A 26,186-nucleotide genomic window follows, 5' to 3' on the forward strand; every position below is an offset into this window, starting at 1 on the left:
TGACATCATCAGTAGGTTCCTGGAAACTGTGACATTAGGTGAAACGATGTATAACAAAACCAATTTTATCACAGGCTGATTGATACAAACAAGAGTTAAGTTCCTATGGCATATTTCTGGTCACTAAAATATCACCAAACTTCTAAATAAAGACTCAAAACACTTCTAATATTAAACATTGAGAAGTGTGAGCTCTACATGCATTTAAGAAAGATGAGTGAAAGCAAGTAAGAGAAGGATTTTCCAACCTGCTTATTCCAGTTCAGGGATTCGGGTGGCCAGAACCTCTCGTGGCAGCTCAGAGCATAAGATGGGACCCCACCCTGGATGGGACACCCTTCCATCACAGGGCCACTGACACCCACACCCACCCTCACTCAGACTGGGGCAGTTTAGACACACCAGTTCTCCTCATGTTCACCTCTTTGGGATGTGGAAGGAAACTGGAGTACCCGGAGAAACCCCACACAGATATGAGAATGCGCAAACTCCACACGGACAGAGGCCCAACCAGAAATCAATTTTGTTTTTCTCATGAACATTCTACCCAAACAACATTGAACGAAATAATGTTATTTGAGGACCTGCCGTACTTCACCAAGATCACAGCAATCACGACAAAAAAACAAAACAACAACAACAAAAACCAAGTATATGTGTAATAAGCAGGAGATTTTTCAATCAAATCCGAAAGATTTATCAAATATCTCCTATCAGAATTCTTGGTTTCCCTCAATCACGTGGGTATGTGAAAGCACGTGCTTTTAGTGTGGCAAATACACCCAAGAAGATGAATCATTTTGCTTTGGCCTTCCCTTTGCCTATCTCATCTGCGAGTTTCTTTGGGTAACGATCCAAGGGTGTGACGAAATATCAGAATTCGGGAACGGACAGATGTCCTGCCCAGAGGACACGTTTGTGAAATTCAACCAGTCAAGAACTCTGTTGCCTTAAATTTGACAGTGAGTCTTTCACAAAAAAGTCTCCCCTGCTTTTGAATTAAGTTACATGAAAACTAAGAGAGATCAGTTCCTCGTTCCCTTTTATGTGGTTTCAGGTTTTCTCAGGAATCCTTTGGTCTCTCCCCTGGCAATGCCCCTGGCAGGACCACGGTGGCACAGGGGTCAGATTCTCCCGTTCTGAAGCCTCTGAAAGGCTCAGGTCCACACATTCTGATCTTTGAAAAATGTATTCTCAAGTGTCTTTGCAAAGTCTCCTGTGTTTGGGGGAAGAATTGTCCTGTTTCTTCCCTTGTGTGTTTTTATCCTCATTTCTTTTTCACAGGGCACTAATTCTCTTTCTCTTCACTCTACTTTCCCCTCCTCTGGTTTCCCATGTCATTTGGAAGTTTCTTTTTTCCATTGAAAGGAGAATGCAGCCCTAGGCAAATCTGGGTAGGGTGATCTCCGAGTCCTTCTTCCCACACAGTTCAAACTTTTCTAGTCCCCTCCCCTCCAGGTTCTTCATTATGAGGTGAGACTTCTGTGGCTCAGCCAGAGAGGCCCCCACTGCCTCAGGACACAATAAAGCATCTGGTTCATTGTGCAGTGAGACAGGGAACAAAGAATTCCTTTCTAAGGTCCATCCGCCAATTACAGGGGCCAGACCCAGCCTGACAGAGCGGTGCAGGCAGCAGGTGGGGGCCCCTGGCAGGGACAGCTGAGTGTACCCACCAGCCAGGGTGCAGCCCAGGAGGGCTCCACCTCAACCCCCTCCCCTCCCTGCATACCAGGCTCACAGACTTTCACAAAAGCAAGAACAAACCCCCAGCAATCCCACACGTGGCACAGGAGAAGCCTCTGGAAGCTTGCATATTCGGTATTTTGAAGTCCCTAGATTTTACCAGGACTGCTACCAGTGGAAACCAGGCAGCTCATGAGGCAGCAGCAAGAGGAAAAGGCCAGGAGGAAAGAAGAGGAAGCAGGAGAGAGAGGAGCCATCAACACAATAGAATACAATCAGCAAATCAAATTTGCATCCACATGTCAACATCTGCCCTCTGCCTCCCTCTCTGTCACTAAGGCAAATCAGGCACAGTTGCCCCTTTCCCAAACCAGCAGCCACAATCTCCCCATGACCCTTAGTGTTCCTTTGGAGGCAATTTCCCTGAGCACATGTGCACGAGAATTCCCTGGGCTTCTTTTAAAACTATCGATGCCCACCTTCCGCCTTCAGACATTCTGATTTAATGGTCTGGAGGGGCAAGTTGACATGTGGATTTTTGAAGCTACCCAGGTGATTCTAATGTGCAATGAAGTTTAGGAACCACTGCATTATTGCCCAGGTAATTCCTAGGACCCGCACCTCACATACCCTCAGTACAGATCTTGGTGACAGGTTCCCACTCCACTTCCTCCAGGGACCTATCTCCCTTTTGTAACAGTAGAACTTGGGGAGCAAATTCAGATCCAGCCAATGTGTGTTACCTATTATGTGTCATGCCCTGTGCTGGTACCTTCTTAGGCTTGAGCTTTAACCCAGCAGGGGATTCTTGGCAAGTGCCTGTTCTGAAAGCAAAAGTCTTTTTTCTGTCTGATCTTTATGATCTATGGCTTCCTGCTTCCAAGATGCTCCTCAGACAGTGTGGGGTTCACAAGTGAGAGAGGATGGTTTTACAAGGCCAGCGGTCATGGGGAGAGGGTGGGAAGAAACAAAGATCTGAGGGGCTCATCCCAGCCACATTGGACGAAAACATTGATCCAAAATTTGAAGCTGCTCATTTTTTATGAAAAGTGCAAAAATCATGTAAAGGTTAAAGACTCATGCATACAAGCCAGACCGATTTTGGTCCCCAAAGCCAGCTCTATCCCTTGTTAACTGTGGGACTGAACAAATTGTTTATCCTCCTAAGACTCAGTTTCCCTGTCTTATATCTGCCTCGTGGGGTGGTTTTGAGGATAAAGTGAAGCAATGCGTGTGAAGTACAAAGCATGATGTCTAGATAAGTGCAATCTTTAATTATCATTGTCATCATCATCAGAAGCTTAGGACACAGCTCAAGGAAGTCAGTGTTGGAACTGGTCATCAGCATTGGTAATTCCTAGATTCCAAAACCTGTGCAGGTGGGGCTTCTTTGGACAAGGTCATTCCCTGACAATGGGAGGAAGCAAATGGCTGCTGAGGACAGGGAGATGACATAGAAGGAACAGTGAAAGAGTGGGTTGGGATTCCAGAAACTTCATTCCACGTTGCTACTTTGCTGCCAGATTGTTTGGGGACCTGGGACACATTACTTCTCTGGGGCTCAGTTTCCTCCTCTGTAAGATAAGAGGGTTGCACCGATAGCTGCTTACCAGAAACAGTAACCGATCTCATCGCACTGTGTTGTTCCATTATATGATAATGAGTTACTCTGCTTGGTGCTGTAAAATAAATCATTCTCATGTACGGTAACTAAAACCATACTCCTCCTTCTCTATTACTGGCCAAGGTAATAAATTGCGGAGGAAACCATATGTTTTAAGCAGCCTTTGAAATACATATTTCCCAGGAACCCGCCCTCCGTTTACTCACTCATCTATTTATGCATGCAGAAATATTTATTGAATGCTACACAGACAGGCAATGGGCTAAAGACAGGGATACAGGGATGAGCAAGACAGACACAGCCGTGTAGAACGTAGGGTCAAAGAGCTCCAGAAGGAAACCAACGACATAAAGAATGGTTTGAGCTGATACAGACACAAAGGAAAGATTCCTGGAGAAAGAGAAGGGAAAGCCCAGGGGAGGTTGGAAGTTTGAATAGGAGCTGGCAGGTGAACAAAGAAGAAGGAAGATGTTGGATGGGATGGAGTATATTCTGAGGAGGTCCAAGTTTGCAGTTGTGGCCCCAACTTACTGGGATTTTATATAGACATACTCAAAATTTAAGTTACATACTGAGCAGAAGAATTTCTTTACTTTCAGGTAATAAAGGTTTGTATTCTCGGGACAATGCCAAGTATGGAGATTAGTGAAGACTAAGAAATAGGTATGAGAGACTTTCAGATGCGAAATATAGCAGTGGTGAACAGCAAAGCCCTGCACAGCTCACCCTTCCTAGGCTAGAGAACACTTGTCCTAGTCTAAGAACCGCCTTAAGTCAGACCAAGGACTGGATGTTACGTGACTTTCGATGCCCAGATCCTAGCACAGTGCCTAATACATAGGAGGTGTTCACTTAATGTTGGTTGATTGTTTGATTGAGTTGTTGGTTAATTGGTTGGTCGATTGGTTGGGTGGATGGATGGGTGGGAGAATGGAAGGAAGAATGGACCAAAGGATGAATAGTTGTATATATGGTGGGCTGGCTGACTATCTGGCTAGATAGGTGAATGGGTAGATGGGTGGGTGAATGGATGGATATATGGGTGGATAGGTGGATGGTTGGATGGGAGAGAGGAGGTATAAAGTGTCTGGAGTAGTGTCTGATACATACATATAATGCTATTGTCCTACAACATAGAAATACCTTGTTTTTCATACAGAGTAATACATTGATGTCTATAAATTCCCACTCATTTAACCTATTTTAATACTGTATTTGGAACGGTGTTTTTCTTATAATGAAAAAAGTACTCATTGTTTCATTTGTGCAGAGAAACTAAACTACAAATGCATTATGCATAAAATCTACCACCCTGTGTAGCATTTCCTGCAACCGGGCAAGCCAACCCCAAGCAGTGACAGACACCCCCTAAACTTCCACCCACCCCACACACGTATTCCTTCCCCTCACGATCTTGCCAGTTGGTTTTGGGGCTTTTGCCAGAATGCAGTGGTTTTCTGGAAGGACTCAGGGCAGCAGACAAGTGGGCAGTTTCCTGTGGATTCACAGTGTTTGAGGCATGTCATTTGGAGCTAAGAGATTGTTTCTTACCCATCGGAGGTTTTGGAAAACAAGGTCGGTGGGTGCAAGGACCTGTGTCAGGGCCCCGAGATCTTGGGACTTCAGACTAACTGGCACCAGGGAGCTAAGAGGTCAAGATGTGGAATGCTGGGATTCAGATGACACCCTGGGCTCTGTCCAGTGAGACATCATACTAACTCTGAGGGACCCACAGGACTCAGCATGTTGTATCCAAGTTCTGCTGGTGTACACACCTGGGCATGAGTGGTCAGAGGTGGTGCTTCCTGCCCTGCCATTTCTGGAACCCATGTCTCAAAGGGCACTTTAGGCCATCAACTGTGGCTAGTCATTCTTTGCTTACGTTGCCTCATTTGCCTCTTCTGCTGGCCCTGAATGACTCACCATGTGGAAGAGAAAGAATACGCCCCACAATGTCACCCAGGGCCAGCTGGCAGAACCAGTACCAGTCTTCCTGTGTGTGTGTCATTCAGTTAGAGCAGGACCATTAGCTGAGCTTATTTAAAGAGAAATTGTTACTAATAATAATCATAGTTAACCTCTGTTGAGCTTGTCGGTGCTGAGAACTATGTAGATTATCTGTTTTCATTCTCAGAACAAATCCTGAGGTTAAGGGTCAAGTATTTAGTTTTCTAAACATAACTTCTAATGGCTACTCATAGGCCTTAGTACGTGGTTACAGCTAAGTTTGAGAAATGCTGAAACTTCTAAGCAGTAATATAAATGGTAATTCTCCAACAAAGGAGTATATGTAGAATTTTTCAAACTTACATACTCATAGAACAACTGGAGGTCCCTGATATTTTAGGGAACACCAGTTTGAAATCTGAGTGGATGGTGTAGAAATGGGTCAGCATAAAATATGCTTTGTGTCCTATGAGTAGTCCAAGAACCATTGGCAAATAGGTATAAGTCTAAACCACTACAGCTGGATATGGTGTGACTGTCTTTGAAAATGGTTACTCATATACCAAGGATGCCCTGGTGACTCCTGAAAGTAGCTGCCAGTTTGTTTTTAGAAAAATGTCATCTGGTCCACAACTGTCCAAAACATCTGGTATATTACAGGAGCAAGGAGCTCCATCTGCTGCCAACACCCAGTCATATGTGCAGGGTGAGGAAGTTGAGAGTGAGTGAGTTTCTGAACCCATTCAGATGTTCACAGGCTGCCCTGCTGTTGTTCACACACTCCCCAAGAGCCTGGAAGGTTCTTTCCTGCATACAATGCTGGAGCCCAGGACCAAAGCCACCGGCCATATTTCCATCCCAGGCCCACTATGAGCTCCAATTTCTTCCTTCATTCTGTTTGTTTTCTTATAACTTCAGACCCTAATATACACCCCTTGTATCTTTTTCCTTCTGATAGCATCAAACTATTTCAGGAGACAAGCCTGCTTTGGCATTGACACATCTTCATTGCAATCTCGTATTCACTTTGCCATGTGCCTCTGAAGAACGGCCATTCGTGATTCAAATACTTTTAGCCTAATTTAGCTCTCTGGCGATTCTGATCAAATTAAAATGATCATATGTTTTTTAATTGTGGCAAGTCAGAAAAGAAAATTTGTTTCCTATATCACATAAAGTAAAAGTAGCCTTAACTTCAGTTGTCAACACCTTCCTAGCATTGGACGTACTTTGAAAGCATCACCAGCATAATTATTAAAGTTAATTTATTCATTAAATTATATATGCATACATACATAGAAAATGAGGCCAGGCATGGATCTGAGCAATTTACAACTTACAACTTAAATTGCACATTTAATTATGAGGCACCTACTATTATTATCCACATTTCATATTTGAGGAAATGGGACATCACGAGGTTAAGTAACTTGGCATAAGGTCACCGAGCTGGGAAGAGCTGGAGCAGGAATTTGAACCCAGACAACTTAGCTCCAGAGTCTTTACTTTTAACCAGGAATTCTTAACAAATGAAAACCTCTCGCCATATTTATAGTTTAATTGCCATTTCTATAACCATGGGGTTTGATAAGCACACAGCATTTTCAACTGAAATAGTACATGGCCCACTACAGTGTTTGCTTCTTACACAGCTCTTCAGGAGATGGCTGGAAACCCTTAGTTATTGATAAAAATAAAAAATGGAGTCATATTTCATTTTTATTGTTATAAAAGTAGCGTAAAACAATTAAACTACAAAATGTATAAGTTCTTTAAGATAGAAGCACCTCTATCCCAAATCATTATTGAAATATTAGAAAATGTGAACTCTCATTGCTATATTATACATGTTAAGATGTAATTTTCTGGGACTGAATAAAATTATTTAGAGAAAATCTATGTTATATGAACATTATTTTTATTCTTTTATTTTTGGACTCTTACAAGCCATTATATAATATATATATGATAGAAGCAGTATTTTTATTTTAAAACTTTTATGTGTCTTGGCTAAAGGTCAAAATCTCTTCAGGGATTTAACCTAAATCATGTTTTTACATGAAATAGTGTTCTCTCTTGCATTCGGAAAGATTTTAATTTATATTAATAAAGGCCATAAAATGGTATGTTTTAGGCTCCCCAGAGACTGAATCCTTCCTTAATGCCTGCTGGATTAAGTTTTCGTTTCCAATAATGTTACTCATTTATTTTGCATCTCTGAGAGTTTCTTTAAATATATTATAGCTATGAGAGCCAGACCACAGAAGACTCTAATGCTTTAGATTTATCCAGTTTCTAGTTAAGTTTAAAACTTACCTAATTTTTCCTCTAAGGTAAAAACTAATATAAAACAAAACTGATGCAAATCAGGAGAAAAAGTTATTTTTTTCTCTGTGGCAAAATTTTGTTTTTTGTTCCTCATTCCAATTATAAAGGTAATATAACTAAAGGAATTTTGAAAAATAAAGAAAATATAGACCCTGGTCTATTTCCTTACAGTGACTGCCTATGCATTGAAATTTTTAAATATACTGGTAAACATAGTACATTTATAATTTTGTATCCTTTTTTCCACATAGCATATTACAGCCGTGTCACTGTACACTCATCAAAGACACCGTTTTTGATTGCTGGATGAGTGCCATACTTTGGCTATTTCCTAATGTTAGCACATGCACAATATAGTTCATTTTTAATGTTAGAAACAATGCTGCTATGAATGCCGTTCTGTATTTAGGATCATTTCCTTAGGCTAGATTCTTAGAAATCGAATTACAGAATCTTAAAGAGTATTAATATTTTGAAACTCTTGATACATATGAGCAAATTACTTTCTGAGATGATTTTAACAATATCCACTGTCTGGCAATTTCCTGCCTAGGTCTGATGTACTTTTTAATGACTGAGTGTGTGAGTGTGTGTGTGTGTGTGTGTGTGTGTGTGTGTGTGTGTGTGTGTCTTGTTGAACTTGTGCACCCTGGCACAACGTGGATATTGACCAGATCTGTTGTTACATAGTGGAAACAGCTTGGACCTGCAGTGCAACCTGGCTTTTGTCCTGGCTCTACACCTAACTGGCTGTGAGCACTTGGGCAACTAACTTACCTTTCTGCTCTTTGTAAAAAGGGGCGGTTGGGCCCCACCAGACACATTCATTTATTTATGAACCTTTGAGTGCTCTTTATGGTTCTTGGTGCCAAAGAGATTAGAAAATTTCAATATAGGGTTCTTTCTCAGGACCTGGCGCTTGGCTGGGGGACAAATACATGGAGGCAGAATTGCATGAAGTGGAGGAATATGCCTTAGGAATGCAGCAGGTGTTGCGTTCAAATCCTACTTATTAGTCATGCAATCTCGAGGGCTAAGAACTCGCTCAGTTTCGGTTTCCTTGTCTGTGGAATGGAGGTTACATTGCCAGGTCACAGAAGTGTTGTGCACATTCAATGAGAGAGCAGTTAATCTGCCTGGCACAATATGTGCTCAATAATTGTTAAGGTCATTGTTTTCCATTTTGTTGCTGAGGTGATTCTGATACATTTGGTAAGTTTTAAGTGGTAGGGAACATGTGGGCAGAGGCATGGCTTCACCAAAGACTATCTATCATGTGTTCAAAGACTGGGCCCTGAGCATTAAAAAAATGTGGGGGAGTGGGAAGAGGCACAGTGTATATGGGGGTCAGAGTCACAGGCCACGTCTAAGGAACATTTCAGTTCTGATAGGCTGTGGTGGCCACTGCACAGAGGTGGAATGGCCCCCCCACCCCAACCCAGAATTTGGTTCGCTGTTGACATTGATGATGCCACATGTCTGTCAAGGAGACATGAAAATTTTTATCAGTCACACGATGAATGAGGCTTTCTGGGGAGAGCAAGACAGACTCCTGAGCAGCTCTGTAAAGGCTTGAGCAAGCATGGAGGGACAACTGTCTTAGGGTTTTATTGGAGTTTGGGGGTGGCACTAAGAGAGGCAGCCTGCACCAGCAGAGGCTGGCATGGTTTTGACGTCCCACTGGCACCAAGGGAGGGCCATACAGGCCTTCTGATCAACTGAGAGCTGTCAGCCGTCAGAGGCCAAAAATGGAGTCAGACTCTTTGCTACGTGGGCGGTGGTTTTCTGATGGGCAAAGGAAACTCCAGTGGTTTTCTTCCTTTCATCAAAGTTAAAACAAACAGTCTTGCTGGCTTCCACCCCTCTTTGCTGCTCCAGGCGCTCTCTTCCCATGCTCTCTTAAAGCATGTACATCAGGTTTTCCCTCCCTGCTCCTTGGAAACAGCTCCTGTCAAGGTGATCGCTCACTTTCACGGTGCTAAAGCCTATGATTCTTCCTCATCCTCCATCACACCTGACCTGTCAGCAGGTACTAGGCACCATTGGCCATCCTTTCTTTCGGCTTCCAGATCAAACTTGCCTTCTCTTTCTCTTTGGCTAGTTCCTTCTCAATGTGCTGACCCCATAATGGTTTGAGTGTCCCAGGGCTCAGTCCTGCAGCCTCTGCTCTTCTCTGTCCCCCCTCCCTCTCTTGTTCTAAATCCATCTCCCCAGGACAGCTCCCCGGAGTGTATCTGCAGCACCCAACTGTCCCTGGCACTGCAGGTTTCTATGTCGAACTGCTTATTCTATGTTTAATACACCCAAAGTGGAGTACCTGGCCTTCTGCCTCTCTCTTGCCTCTCCCACGTCTCCTCCATCGACCTATTTGCTCAGGCCCCAAACTGCGCCCTTATCCTGGAGCCCTCTTCTCTGGAGCTTTACATCCAACCCGTCAGCTAACCTACGGACTCTACCTGGAAATGATATCCAGACTCTGACCACTCCTCGCCACCTCCACTGCTGCCTCTCTGGTCCAAGCCACTGTCTTCTTTGCGTCTGGATTTCTGCAGGAGCCTGCTAACCGGACTCCCTGCATCTACCTTGGCCCCCTACAGGAATGAACACAGTAGGCGGACTGATACTTTTAACAAACTTAGATCATACCCCACGCAGGTTCAAAGCTGGGCAGTGGCTGCTCACATCTCTTAAAGTAGCAGTGGAAGTCCTTACACTCTCGGGAGGCCCTGGTGCTCCACGTCATCTCCCAGGACACCTCGCGCTAGCCCCCCCTGATCTTTGCAATTGTCTGAACGTGCCAGCTTTGCTCCTGCCCAAAGCCTTTGCATGCACTGTCCCCTGTGCCTGGATGCTCTGCCTCCTGGTATCAGCATGGCTCACCCCATCACTTCCTGCCAGTCTTTTCCCAAATATTGCCTTCTCAATGAGGCTTTTCCTGACCATCGTGTTTTAGATTGCATTCTCCCTCCCCATAACTCTATCCTATATCCTTGCTTTATTTTTCTTCATAGCACTTATCACCTTCTAGAAGAATATATAATGTACTAATTGGTTTTGTTTATTGTCTGATCTCCCAGAGAGCAGAGATTTTTATCTGTTACTCTATGTCGTTGACTTAGAATAGCATCTGATATATAATTGATGCTTAATAAATATTTGCTGAACAAGGGAAGGAGGGAAGGGAGGAAGGAAGGCAGGAAGGCAGGAAGGCAGGAAGGCAGGAAGGCAGGAAGGCAGGAAGGCAGGAAGGAAGGAAGGAAGGAAGGAAGGAAGGAAGGAAGGAAGGATCTGTGTTTGAAACAATGTGTCTGAGAATAATTTTATTGCATTAAAATAGAACTGAGGTCAAGTTGCATGTGTCATTTCATACTGAGCCATCTTTCAGGAATATGTTAGTGCTTACATATAAGCATGACAGTCTTTCTTCCCAGAGCACGTGGTGGCTGGCTGAGGTGTCCACATCGTCACATATACTCTGACGTTCCATCTGGGAAGGGGCTGTAGAGCCATAGACTTCGTATAAGGTGGTTGTCCCAACACACAAATATGAAGTCCAATTGTAGAATTTGAAAATCACTATCAACACTTACACAGGAGACCAGAAATAAACTTAGGTTCACATTGGCAATAGGCAAGCATCCATATTTTAGAACCACTGAGTTTGTAAACATCCCCCAGGAACTAAAATGGGCCGTATCAGCTACACAGCTGTGAATGGTGTCAAGGATTATTTTGTTTGGGTGATCATTCACTATAAAAAGCACAGAAGAGGGTTTGAGGGTTATTTTTGTGTGTGTTTTGGTGGTTTTTGTTTTGTTTTGTTTTGTTTTTTGCATGAAATTTTGAAAAACCATTTAATAGGTGTCTCTGTGGTTTGCAATGTGGGAGACAGTTTGTATGCAGAAAACAGCTAGTTAATTTGAATTTTTTTCTTTCAGTAAAGGTGCCCCTTCTTCTCACTGCTAAGCAAAGAATTGGTAGAAGGGTAGCTTGAGGCTGTGTTTGGTACATTCTGCTCTGCAGATTGCCATACTGCTGTGTGCCAAGAAAACGTAATTCAGCAAACTTACAGCCTCTGGCAGAGATTTCCCAGCCTCAACTGAGTGAGCAATAGTGACAGGGAGGGGGTAAGAGAGAAATGCACATGGTTGTACGATACAGTTGGGTGCCTTAAACCAGGAAGTGAGCATTTTTGACTTATGTAATAAAACCCAGAAGTCAATCATTTGGGGCCCCTACTTCTTGGCCAGAGGTGGGGAGACACATGACAGCAAGGAAACTACAAAGAAAAGGAGGTAAATACGGAATAGGGGAAGAGAGACCATAGGGCAAAAAGGAAATCAGCAGCTGGGAGCTGTGTGATAGCCGCGGCTCCCTTCACACGTGCACTGTTTCCTTGGGTCTTAGTTTTACAACAGTTTGCCTAAAGTATTGGAGAGCAATGTAAAGCGGTTTGACTCAACAAATGGTCCATTCTCTCAAAAATAACCCTGCCAGACTTTCTTGTACTCAGCATTTGAGAAATTTGATTAAGATTTTTCAAGTTCTTATTTAAGGAAATGATTGACGACACTCGGCTGTAAAAGTTTTTGTGTTTTTTTCCCCTCTTTCAAAAACTGCACAGAAAAACAAAACAACAAAAAAAGCAAATGCGTGAGATGCTTAATGCAACCTAAAATGTCTTTCCCTATAACGTGGCGTATCGTTTGTTTCTACATGTAAGGACCCTGTGAGAAACATCAGCAATTAGCCCCAATTGTTGACGTCAGTCTCAATACAAGAGCTGGAGGAAGAATCTGAGGACGTCAGTTGTAACACTGACAGTCAATCAACCCAAGAAGCATCAGATTATTTATTTGCTTCGAAACAAAGTCATTTGGTCCATGTTAGAAACCACACAAGCCCTTCAGTTTGGGGTGAACGCTGAATGTTGGGACTAACGTGAAATGAGTCGTAAGAGAAGCAGCGAGATGGGTCCTCCCCCGCTTTTGTGTTTCTGCATTGAGAGTGGACATCTGTCCCCAGAGAACAATTACAGTGGCAGCTGGACATGTTGTGTCATCAGAGATAAAGGCCTCTCCTCCTCAGACCAGAACGCAGCAGGTTTGGAGGTCACCAGGAGATTTAGGAACCCGCCAGATCAGGCATCCATACCTGATGCTCTGATGGACACAAATCAAGCCAGGGGTTACTCAGCCTTAACTAGCACTTTGGTGGGAAGGATGGCAGGGTCCCACCCTAGTCGCTCATTTCTTTAGCCGTCATGGGAATGAGTTTGCAGTTCAGTCATATCTTTTTGTCATCCCCCTTCTCTTTCAGGACCGAAAACCACAAGCAAATACTATAGCAAACACAAACAAGGCAGTTTTTAGGGGGAACAAGGAAGATTTATTTGGCAGTATAAGGAAGTATCCAGCCTACATAGGATCAAACAGGCCGGGCCTAGTAACATTGATGATAAAAACACTCCTTTGATTATCATTCAGCAGTTTGGGCTTATTTTACTTGATATTTATACTTTTTTCACTTGCCAAGGTAAATGGTTAGCCAGATCTAGGATGCCACAGCAAGACCATAATGAAAATCTCGCTGCCCCTCTCTCCAATATATATATTTTTAGACACTGAAATAATGAGTTGTAAACATACACTCAGTATACCCATATCCAGCCATTAAAAATATTGAAGTGTGATCCACAGAGAGTGAAAATAAAAGAAAAAAAGAAACAGATTTCCCACCACTGCTCTGAGTTGAATGAATGCCTGCAGCATTTTACTGTCTCTGGCAGGATCTAATGTTTTGTGGCTTTGGGGAAATCACGCGCAACCCCGGAACCCCAGCCGTATTATGGGGGATGGGAAGTGAGCGACTAAGAAAAACGCATGACCACGCTGCCTTTTGTAAATGCAGAAGTCCTTTTGATGGAAGGCAAGGAAAACAGTAAGACTGCAAAAAGAAAGCAGGTACATTTATTTTTCAGGCGACCAAACTTTCGTGAGTGCCATACTCGTGTTGGCCTCACGCTCGTCCCTGGAGAGAGCGTTAACACAAGAACTGTGGGGAGGGCGCCATTTTAAAACTTTGTCAAAAGTCCTTTGGGAACCTGTGTCAGTGGGCTCTTAACAGTCACCGCTGATGTGCTACAACTGGAATGCCAGCGATTTCCATGGAGAGACAACCAGGAGACCTGGCTCTAGGCCCCAGAACACGCTGGTGAGGACCTCGTTTCCTCATTTGTCAGATGCGAATGACACCAATCTACCTGCTTCATAGAGGAAAGAGATCATATCACATCATTTACTCCACAAATATGCTACTTTTACTATCATTCTAGTCCCAAACCTGGCCACGTCCCCAAGGGCCTGCCTCTGGGACAGAGTCCCCCTATTTCCAGTCCCCCCTCTTGTGGTACCAGGTATGTGATAACCTGGTCAAAAGGAAACCCTGAAGGGCACGGCCTGTGGGTTTTATATCAGAGATTCCCAAGAATAAACCGACGAGACGATAGCTAATGTTGATGATAAACTCTACCGGGGTCCTTTGACCTCCGGAGAGTTTATAGCCATGGACCTCATTCATTCAGCAAAATTTAGTAAGCACCTACTCTGTGGCAGGTCTGAGGTATGACACTGGGCTCTTAATTGTGACCCAAGCACACACAGCGTCTGGTCTCATAAAGTTAGCAGCCCAGGGGGAGTCATAGATAATAATTTAAAAACCATATGGCTAAGTTACTGCTATAAAGTCTCAAGGTGATCGGAGGAAAGGGATGGGACACTGGAAAGACGAGAGGAGCCAGAACACACAGACCCCTGTAGGCCGTGGTATGGATTTTTGCCTTTAGCTGAAGAATCTGTGGAGGTTTCCAGCGGCATGCTGGGAGGTAGGGGTGACGTGGACATGAGTAGAAGAAGCATGATCACATTTTGTGTTTGAAAGGGTAGCGATTCCTTTGGCAGGGATGGGGGATGTTCTGTATCGCTCACCAATGTCACGTTGCCGTCTTCTCTAACAGTCCCTCTGAACTGAAGGCCTTAAGATTACTCCTGGGGTTCTCAATGCTAGGAACGCATTAGACTCCCTGGGAGGATGGTTTTAACATTCGGGGCCCATCCCCAGAAGTTTGGATTTAGTTGGTCTGGGGTGGGTGGTGCTTGAGCAAGATGTTTATTTGTTTGTTTGTCCCCAGGCAATCACTCTAATGAGCTCAAGGTTGAGACCCACAGGTTCATTTCATTGGGTCATTTCTTATTATTTTTTTTATGATGACTGTCTGTCTATTATCTGTCTGTCTATGGGTTCATCTAATTCTTTGTCTAAAGACCTTCTTAACAGAATCCTAGAAATAGAATCATCGGATCAATGCACGTGAGGCATTTGATGCATTGCTCATTGTTTCCCCAGATGAGCCGCTTCCTACAGACGTCAGCTGTATACTCGAGAGTGCTCATAACACCTTGGTCAGCACTAGGAGTGTTGACTTTCATTCCATATATTGCCACGAGGCAGCAAATGCCCACAGCTGCAGGGTCGTGTTTGTAGCAGGGGTGTTGTGTGGGCTTTCAACAGCTACGGAGACCTCAGACTCAAGAGACAGAGCGAGAGGAGCCCCAGCAGCACAAGGACTCGGGCGGGAATAGTGGGGAAACACTGGCTTGGGGCGAATGACCACATGTTCGATGAGTCCTCTTTAAAGCCCAGAACTGGAATTTACTTGAAGTCTGCAGGAGAACTGCAGGTTGATGGTCAATCACCTTTTCTGGAAAGTGGTACTAAGAAGGCAGAATGTCATTGTCCGCAGAGGTGGGCCTGCCCGAACCAGGAGGAGAAGGGACCATTGGTTAGATGAACTTCTGAGGTCCCCTCTGGGCTTTTGGTGCTAGGTTATTAAAATCAGTACAGAGGGAAGGGTGTTCATCTTTCTCCCACCAACCCCATTTCCTGGGCACTTTACATGTATGCAGTTCACCCCAAACACACACGGGCTTTGTTTTCCTGTGTCTCCCTGCCCACTGTCCCATCATTGGCTCTTTGTCTTCCCCTGACAACCTTGCACTGCCTTCTTGTTGCCTGGCTCTTTCTTGGGTTCAGGATCCTAATGACAGAGAGAAAGAACAGTGAGAGGCCGTAGAAAATAGAATCCCAACCCTTATTTATAAAAGAGGGAAAGGGAAGTGGTGAGCTTATTGCACCATTTATTTATAGCCCCACCTACTTGCCAAAGTAACTTAAGCAGTGCCTGCTTTGGAAGAGGTGCCGCGGAGAACAAGTCTCTTTTTTCAGAACCAGACCAGGAAACACCAGTCCTGTGAATTGCTAACAGGTTAACAATGGGGAAAAGAGTAATTCTGGCATCTAACCCCTGAGTATTTTTTAATGTGAACGTTATTTGGATGAGAGGCAGTGGAGAGGGTGGTTAAAAGCATCAGTTTAGTGTATACCCCAAAGAACTGAAAACAAGTGTTCAAACAAAAACTTGTTCAAGAATGTTCTTAGCAGCACTCCTCGAACTAGGCAAAAGATCAAACAACCCAAATTTCCATCAGCTGATGAATGGAGAAACAAAATGTGTCCTATTGCTAACAATGGATTATCATTCAGCAATAGAAAGCAATGAACTACCAAGCTACCGCATGGATGGACCTTGAAACCATGATAAGTGGAAAAGAAGCCAGACACAGGAGGCTATATGTTGCATGATTCCACTTCTATGAAATAGTCAGAATAGGCAAATCCAGAGATAGAAAGCAGATTGGTGGCTGTGATGAATGCACTTAATGCCACTGAATTGCTGAATTGTGTACTTTTAAAGGGTTAAAATGGTAAATTCTATGTTATGTGTATTTTACTACAATAAAAAAATAAAGAAACTTGTTCTTGGGGGCGGGGGGTGGAGTGGGGGTAGAAGCATAGACCTGGTTAGTCGTGCTTGGGTTCTAGCCTCAGCTCTACCATTTACCATCTGTGTGACCTTGGGCAAGTCACTTAAGCCCTCATTTCCCATTTCCTCATCTGTAGAGTGGGGATAATTATAACAGTACTTACCTCAAAGAGTTATAATCTTAAATGAGTCAGTATATGTAAAGTTCACAGTGTAATGCCTGGCATATAGAAAGCATGCTATGAATACTTGTGTTGTTCATCCAATCCAGGTATTCTCAACTGCAGGCAGTTTTGCCTCACAGGAAAGATTTGGCAATGTCTGGGGACATTTTTTATTATCACAGGGAGGGGACTGTGCTGGCATCTAATGCGTGGGAGCCAGGGACACTGCTAAACATCTCACAACAAAGAATTATCTGGTCCCAAGTGTCAATAGCTCCAAAATTGAGACTCCGATTTAAACGGCGTATGTGGGGAAGTGCACTTCATCTAATGAATGTATAGATAACAATAGGTCAGATAGGAAATTTTGTTAGAAACAGATGGTCAGCAAAAGTATTCAGTGTCCACGTGTCTAAGAACATGTATTAGTTTTTGTGGGGGCGATCAAAGGAGCCAAGGCGCTGCCCGTGAGACGCTTGGCTACAGAAGAGTTCCGTGTGATGGAGTTCTTTAAGAGGGAAGTTGGCACCATAACACATCTGTAATCATTTTTCCCTTTCATAGGGGTGATCTGGGGTCACCCACTCCCCTCACAGTAATGCTCCCTCAATACCAACACTTCTGTAAGGACACATCTGAAGTGAACACTGCCGTTCCTTCACGAGTCTGAATGTGTCTTGTGTTTGGGTAAATTCTATGGAGCAAATATCTGAAAAAGAAATCACTGTCACCCATAGAAATAAAAATTACTTGTCACAAGTAAAGGCACAGGCACAAGAGAAAATATTAAATCTCCTTGGATTCACCCGCCCGTATACCAAAAGGAAAAGGAGACCCTTTTGCCCGCTTTCCATTTAAAGAGTTATTGTATCGGATTCTAAAGACATATAGCCATGCAATCAGCCTAGTTCAGATCACGGAATCCATTCTTACACAGAAGGGCTCACCGTCAAAAGTCTCTTGATTTGCTGGCAGCAAAGGTTTGAGAATAGACCCTTATTTCTCCTCTCTGTCTTTTTTGCCTTTAGGCTAAGGATTCGAAGCCTTTCCAATGTATACCATGCTTTCACTCAACCTCTGTGAGTGACAGTGTCCTTTAGGATGGGGCAGTGGGAAGGGGGGCTAAGGAGTCTGGCGGAGCCCATCACAAGGGCAGACCCCCGGGCGTTCAGGTCCTTGGCAGCTAATGCACGGCAGTGAGTGATCGTTGGATGGGGCAGGAGACCCCACCCCATACGGTCACCTTTGCACACCTCCCTCCACAACTCTAGCTTCCCCTATGTGCAGGTACTTTCTAGCAACTTCTATTTATTATCTACTATGGTGAGGAATTTTGTTAGACACTTTTATGGGGAAACAAAGGTGAATTAGGCGTAGAGCATGTCACCGTGACTTCTCAAGATGGCAGAGGTATAAGACCTCTTATAAATCACTCTAAGATAGAAAGTCATCAGTGCTCTAGGAAAACTAGAAAACACACTATGGGATTTTAGAGAAGAGAGTTTGCTTCCAATGGGGAGTTCAGAGAAGTCTTTTTGGAGAGGGTGGCATTTGAGTTAGAATGTGAATGTTGGTGAAATGTGAACGTGTTGAAATGATGCTGGAATATGCTCAAGGACAGGAGAAGCTACTGAAGTGAGAAGGTGAGAGCGTCAGAGAAGAGGTTTTGTAGGATCTGTCAATGGGGGAATATAGGGAAGCAGATGAGCTGGATTGATTGGGATGAGCTCATGAAAAACCCGCAATGCCAGAACATGGTGAAGTCATGGAGAATCACTGACATTTTCTGGGCAGATGGAGTGGTGGCTGGACTAAGAATACTGTGTGCGGCTGTGTGTAAGGTGTACTAGCAAGTTATGAAGGGTCTGAGCTAGTGTGGGGCACACACGGTAAGGAGGGGAAGACTTGGCCAATATTTCAGATAAAGCATTTGTCAGGATGTGATGGAGATTGTGACACCACACTGGCTTTCTTAGGTACCAGGATGTGGTGTTCAGGAGCGTGGGTGCCAGACGCTTAAACCAGCTGCATGTCCCGGGGTAAATTGCTTCACCTCTTGGTGCCTCAATATCTTCATCTGAAAAATGGGAATAAAAGTCTTATTCCTCATACACATGAGCTGAAATTAAATGAGGAAGTGCCTTCTTATTGAGCACAGTATGGCTTTATCGATATCATGTGGCACAATGTTTGGTGTTCAGTAGCTCAATGGAAAAATTGGCTATTATTATTGGAGGTAACAAGAGGATGAAATGGGAGGACACACTTCTGAACCAAGTTGGAATGATAATGATTGCCAGGAATAAAGAATTACACAAGGAAAAGACGGATCTTTGGTTACTCTCCACAAGGCTGCTTGGAGGGGCTGGAATAGGGGACCATGCGTCAGTAGAGGACGGGATGAACTACATGGTCCAGCCATCCACGTTCCTCTTGCTTTCTCGTTGCAAAGGCATTCATGTTACTGTCTGGTGTTTGCTGCATGAAACTTTGCGAGCAGATCAGGAGCACGCTCAAGATGGAATGATTGCTCATTTCTATAAATGGAGAGACCTGCGACCAAAACTCTGTGGTCCCAGGAGAGACCATCAAACAGACGATGCTTTTTTAAGAGCAAAGAGGGCATTGGGCTTGTGCACAAACAGAATGAACATTGAAGATGCTTCATGTCAAAGAAGAGTGACTCTGATATTTTGGGTTGAGTTAAGGAACGTTGCCTGTGTGGGTCATGGGGGGTTGTCTGTATTTGGCGGGGAGGCGAAGGATGGGAGTTGGGGGATGGTCCCCAAAAACAAGACATCCTACCTCTTATTTTGACATTTTGGCTGTAAGACTCAGAGCTGACATGCTATGCTCTTCTCCCATGCCCCATTCGGTGCTCAGACTGTTCTAATTTAATGCGTGCATAAGAATAAAAATTAAGCTTTCAAGTGCTGGAGCAGATTTAAAATAAAATAAAAAAGAGACTCAGGCTGTATCCCTATAAGATTAAACAGTCATCAGGGTTTAAAGGTTTAATCTGCTGGAATTCAGCCCAGGATGGGGTTCAGAGCCCCAAAATAATTGGATGCAGTCTCAGGCTTTGAACATCAGAGGTGTGTGTGTGTGTGTGTGTGTGTGTGTGTGTGTGTGTGTGTGTGACATGTGCTAACAAGCAGGAGAGGTCTCTCCTTGGCAGTACGCTGTGGCAGGAGGAAGAAAGCTGCCTGCCCCTGCCTCCCCCATTGATTCCTCACTGGCTGGCTGGATGCAGCAGTCTGGGGGTGCCGTGCGCATGAATGTGTGCTATTGTTCCAGGCACACGTCGGGCTTAAGACATAGCACAAAACAGGCCCGTCCTTATTCAGATGCAGAGCCCCCTCCATCCCTCAGACCGGCCCTTGCAGGTCACATGCCGGAGGCCTCTGCAGACAGGACACAGCTGCCTCAATCTGCTGCCTAGCATTAGCCGCCCTTCGACAACCCTGACAGCCCCGAGCGTCCCAGGCTCCCCAGGGGAAACTGGAAAGATCTGGGGTCCAGGCATTATGTTCTCCGAGGAACTGTGGCTGGAAAATGAGAAAAAGTGTGCTGTGGCTCGGAAACCGAAGCAGGGCAGGAAGCGCCAGGAGCTGCTGGCCGTGGCCTTGGGGGTAAAGGTGGGAATCACAGGCTTTCTTTGGCCTCCTCTCAAACTCTTTGCCTGTCCACAGATCTCGTCCCTGGTCCGAAGGGCCGCCCTCACGCAGAGCGACACCCACTTCAACTATGAGAAGACACACAACTTCAAGGTAAGCAAGCCTCTCGTCCTTCCTCCTGTTATAAAGGGGCAGGTGGACAAGGGCAGGTTATGGTTTCCATCTGGCCTTGGATTGTAAACTAATGAGACAGCAGATGCCTTTGCTTTCCACATTTAGCTACTTGCTTTGTGTCAGGTCACACTGGAGACCTCAGAAAGCGATTTGCTTGATGCCGATGCCTAGAAAACACCTATACGTGTGTTAACTTCGTTCTAGAGAATTGGACCCATTTCCCCTTCAGATTCCCAGGTCCAGTGAAAGGAAAACATGCCCAATCGGTGGCATTTACAGATCCTCTCGTGACTGCCGAGCAGTACTTTTCCACTCAGAGCAGCAGTAAGAATCATTGCTATCTCTGAGCAAGTGAAAACAGTTGCCCGTTTCACATTCTGTTTTGTCTTTTGTTTTCGGGGATGCTAACTCCCTTGGTTTATGTGTAGACAGCTGTGAAAGCAGATGACAGGAGATACCATCCAGTAGCGTTTGTTTATGCTCTGGGTGCAGGGGACACCCTGCTGCCTCTCCAGTCTCCCTTCGCTCACTACCTTGATCCTGCTCACCAGACCAAACAAAAAGATACGGAAAGTTGGTGGGAGTTTAAGTGGATTTTCCAACATGTATTTATAAACTGGAACTACTGCTATCTTCATTTCAGACCAGCACTGGTGGAAACGTCCTGCCATCAGAAAAATATGGCTTATTTCCTTTGCCCTAATGTGTTTTCCAAGAAGGGCTGGGAGGAGATGCTCGTGCCAAATGGCCTGGCTCGAGATGCTTTTGCGTGGGGGAGAGACAGGACAGAGTGAGAGGTTTTACCCTAGCAAACGGGCTGACAGTTTGGAAGTTGGGGAGTGCGGAGATGAAGGATCCAGGACGAAAAGAAGAGGCAGGAGGATCAACTTGTGAATTGCCTTCTTTTTTTCAACTCCTGTTTCCTTTAGGGCCAACAGCCGAAGTGACTGTTGGAACTAGATAGCCCTTTGTCAGAGGTGACCAGGGACACCTGGTTTATTCAGCTGCTTTCTGATCCTTCAGAAGGACACGTGTGTGTTTGTTAAATATACATGTGTGTTAGTTTGGTCTTGTTTGCCCTGCTTCTGTTTTTAGAAAGCAAGCAGCTCAGGCATGTGCAGGCTATAATTGAACAGAAGAATGGAGCCATCGCGCCCTCCATTTTTAGCGTGAGGATGAAGAATTGCTTTATGTGGGTCCTTATCTATGACATGGCTCTTGAAACTTCTCCCATCACCGGAAAGTGACAGGTCTAATTTGGGGCATAAAAAGCCTTCATACTTTTCTCTTTCTTGTTTTCTACATTTACCCTCATTAATAATGGGTTTGCCTTGAGAAAGCATTTTTTCTAACTTTGGGCAGAAATCCCGATCATTTGCATCCTTGGATACACAACCATGGATGGGAGGATGGATCTTCTTGAATTTGCAAATTCTTTTCCTTCCTCTTAATTCCAATTCTTCTGGTTTTAAGGTACAACTGGGACGGTGACTTACTGTGATACGTGTTTGCATGGGACAGCTTCCTTCTACATCCACTGTGCCTGAGCATGTGTGAAAAACACACGTGCAGGTTTAGTTGGTTAATACTTTCTAGACTCGTTTCAGTTTTCTTAGCTCTGAATGGGAAATGAAGACCTTTCAAACAAAAAGATACCTGAATCTTATTTTCTTAAGTAGTACTGTTGCTAACATGATCTTTATTAGTTATCACTGAAAAACACCCACAGCTTTTTAAATGTTTGCTGAAAAAGTCAATATCTATTTGGTGTGATCTCCTCTAACTTACAACTGTAGAGAAGAAAAAGCAGAGAACAGACAAGTTGTTAGAGAGGCCACCCAAACCAGACAGCAGCATTTCTCTTCCGCGTTTTAAATAGACACCTTTGAGACATAGCAGACGCTTGAGTCGCTGTGTCAGTTGATTGTGGCTTTAAGAATGGCTGGCTGGGGTGGGAGGGGGTGGCTCCCGCTCTCATTCCTTGCCCCTCCCACCCTCATTCAGCCCTCTCCTCACCCTTAACCTACTATCTTTGGAAGACCCTTCCCAAACCAGGCCCCTGCTATAAATAGAGCAGTGGGTTTCTAGTAACAGGACACTGAACTATACTGAAGAAAGAAAACTCTTATCACAGTGCCCTGCCATCTGCTTGGAATTCGTGTAAAATTAAGACATAAAACACAAAGCTTTATTTATGTTGACTTCCAGTAGGCTTTGTCCTGAAATTTTCTTCATTCGTAATTCCGGTTATTATTTGAGGGTGTTCTGTGTATAGCATACAGTAAGCGTTCAGAAAAAGGAAAAAATGATCCCATTTTCATGCTGATAAATCAGCCTAGAGGCTTCCTGCCAGAGAGGCGAATCTGCCAGCTGGTCTTAATGACTCACCCCACAATAAGATTTTTTTTTGCCCCAGTCAGGACTGCTCCCCCAGGTGAAAAGCCCTCTCCTGGCTCTCCCACAGATACTTCATCAAGAGGAATGACTAGAAACCCCAACACCACAGGTTGGGAACGCCTGCTCCATTCTCTCAGAAGGCCCCTAGTCACTGCTCTTGAGTGTGTTATCTACTGTCCTTACCTTGGAAAGTGTGTCTAGGAAAAGCCAAAATTCAGCTCTGGGAACAAGAGCTTTCGGAAGCAAATTAATGCAATCATTTATGCACCTCATTTCATGCCATCATTATGTGCTTTTCCACACTGTATGCAGATACGATTGTGGCCCATTTAAATCCATAATTCTCTGGGGTTACCTGCATATCCCAGGCATGGAAAGGTATTTGTTGAAGGAAAGATGAGATTAACAAACTCCTCTCTGAAATGAACACTGTTTGATGAACACAAAAACATCACTTCCTTATTTAACTCTTATTTCATCTGCATCTCTGCTTATCTAGTGGACTTAATGGAATAAGGCACTCTCCTATAAATGCAATAGCTCTCTTTTAGAGGGTCTACCCTGATAACACCTTGTGGCTGAGCTCGGAAAACCTTCAGGCCAGCCAACCCCAGGGCGCCGACAATCTGGATAACTATCCTTCCTTCCCCACGTAGCACAGTGATGGGGGAGCTGTGGCCAGCTTGGTACTCCTGGCCACGACTTGATCTTTGGCCAAGAATTTAGTTCTCCCTGCCTCAATTTCCTCATCTGTAAAATGGGAGTGTTGTAGGGTTTAAAGAATACCTGTAAATCGCCTATGGCCTCCGGCACCCAGTAGGGTTAGCTTCTGTTATTATTTTATTTTTCACTCTTTGTGTCTCTCATTTCCCTCGTGTGTTTATATTTCTTGTTCCCTGTCTCTGTATTTCTTATTTTCCACCCTCACTTCTTCATGCCCTTCTTTCTTTTTTCTGCCATGGCTTTCTTTCTCTCTCATTAACTAGATGTAATAGAAAGATGAAAAAGCGTTCTGGACAGTGCAAAGGACAGGAGTGGAAACCTAGAGTCGGAAATCAGCCAGGAGAGAACAGGGTGCAGGGAAGAGAGCACCTGAGAGAGAGATGCTCACTTCGCATCTAGATACTCAACCGGGAGAGGCCAGATCATGGACGAAAGTGGCCTTGGGCATTGTTTCCACTCAGCCCGCTCAAGTTCTCAGCCTCCGCAGTCTGCATGTGTGTGTACATCACTGGCTGCTTCTACCAGACTCTCTCCATGCACCCAGGCATCCGTACTCCCTGTGTGGAGTATGGATGGAGAGCAGAGATCCAGAAAGTTCTACAGGTTGGAGGGCAAACCACTCTAGCCCCACCTTACTCCATGTTCCCCATGCCCCTCATCCAGTGTCCAACCCTTTCCCAGCCCCTTGCCAGCTTTCCTTTACTCCACAGCACTGCTCACCAGTAGATATTTACCTGTGTGTTTGCCCTTCCCTTACCAGACGGAAACATCCTCCCCGCCACGACCCTAGGAAGGGGTGGGGACAGGGATTTTTGTCTCTTTTACTTCCTGCAGAATCCCATGTCAAGAACAGGTCCTGGCCCAGAGCAGGCTGTCAGTAAATATTGGTCGAAAGCATGTATAGCGGATATCTCATGGCCTCATGGCCCTACCTACCTCTGATGGCACTGTCCCCACCCCTCAGGTAGCCTCATCCATGGCTTGTTGCACTGTTAGTTATGCTTCAGTCCTTCCAGGTAATGGGCCCTTGCCAGGGTCAGCAGACCACACCTAAGAGATGGAGACCGTATCAGAGTGTGTGGGACCAGCTCTCACTCCCCATTTGGCCACAGGGTCTGGCACTGCAGAGCTGCCCAGTGTCTTATACATGGGGAAGCTGGGCCGGGGGTCGGGGTAATACACTTGTCCCGGGTTCCTCCTCTTCTCCCAGCTTCTCTTGTGGTGACTCTCAAAAGCGGCCCTGCCTGGACAAAAGTTAAATGGTTGCCCAGCTTACCTGTTTATGTCCCTCACTCTTTATAGACCGAGGCTGCCACAGAAGCATCCTGTCCACATGGTATACCACGTGTACCTGTGTGCTCGGGTATCATGCTCCCTCTAACACATAAGATCCTGGGGGGCAGGACTAGACATTTAGGAGGCTGAGAGGGTGTCCTGGGGCCACTGCTAGGACACCTGTCTAGGGTACGGCAGCACCACTACCGCCCACTGTGGGTTTTGTGGCTCTTTTACGGTTTCTGTGCCTATCATTGGTTTGCATTCTTATCAGTTTACTTATCAGTCACTTCTTTGGAATGAGCCAGTTGCTTCATATATGCAAACTGCTCTCTTTTCCCCGTCCTTCTTGACCTCATAAAAATGTGTTAGCCCTTTGTCCCCAGTCATTTGCCTGTCTTGCATTCGCACAGACAGAAATCAACTTCAGAAATGGTTGTGGGTTTTATTTTGTTTCTTTTGTTTTATAATCAGAAAAGGCTGTTTGGGCAGAAACAAATCTGGAACAACTCAAAGGAAAGTCAAACTTCATTGCTTTGAATATAAAATGAGAGCCTCAAAGTGGGACTAGAATAAACAGACTTGCAAATACTGGGCTTTATGAAAAAAAGATGGTGTCTGCTCCCAAAGTGCTATGAAGAGTCATTTCTTATCTACCTCCTACTGTACACTGACTCCACCATTAGAATGGTTAAAAACTCCTTATTTTCAAGTAATAGAACCCCCAGAAACTGTCTTGAGCTAAATGAGAGGCTATAAAACAGGAGGGTCTCACAGAGCCCCCAGGGCTGTTAGAACTCAGGCAGGCGTGGACACAGGAACTGGGAGAGCACTTGGACCCACTTTCTCCTCATCTTTCCCCTCCGTCCCTCCTTTCCTGGCTTCCATCTTCTCTCTCCCTTCCCCTCTCCATCTTTTATTCTCTCTCCCTCCCTCCCCACCCCTTCTTTGCTCTCTGCTCTCTGCGTATCAGCCTCATCATTCTCTCCCTGCACAAACATATCAGTCCATATGGTCTGCAGAGACCGTAGCTGATGAGAACTCCCTGGGTTATATGTCCCAAGACCAGCCACAAAATCCAGTTCCAAATTTGCACAGAGAGACTCGGAATAGCCTGACTTGGACCAGGTGTCTGTCGTGCTCAGGTAACTCTGGCCATGGAGCTCCCCCCTGGAAACATGCAGATGGGGCTACAGGATGCCTGGGGGTGAACAATGCCCAGGTTATGTGTGAAAGACAGAAATCCTGGGTAGACAGCCGGCAGTCGTCAGCTATCATCCTCTCCTTCTTGTTCTGAAGAATTCCCCTTCAAGTCTCACATCAAAGTTCAACTCTTACCACTGGATTCTGTTTGAAGTGAGTCATGAAGCTAC

At 44.8% G+C, this 26,186-nt stretch overlaps 1 protein-coding gene across 2 annotated transcripts in view; it reads left to right on the forward strand.

Moving 5' to 3' along the window:
- The window catches only part of CHN2 (chimerin 2), a 267,473-nt gene that overhangs the window by 214,342 nt on the left and 26,945 nt on the right, over positions 1 to 26,186 (forward strand). For both annotated transcript variants that reach the window (XM_019726170.2, XM_019726171.2), the window contains one exon: positions 20,320 to 20,397. In XM_019726170.2, coding sequence (XP_019581729.2) covers positions 20,320 to 20,397 — 78 coding nt within the window. The remainder of the gene's footprint in view (positions 1 to 20,319; positions 20,398 to 26,186) is intronic.

Source organism: Rhinolophus sinicus, linkage group LG09 (genome assembly GCF_036562045.2).
Source record: "Rhinolophus sinicus isolate RSC01 linkage group LG09, ASM3656204v1, whole genome shotgun sequence".
In the NCBI taxonomy this organism is placed as follows: Eukaryota; Metazoa; Chordata; class Mammalia; order Chiroptera; family Rhinolophidae; genus Rhinolophus; species Rhinolophus sinicus.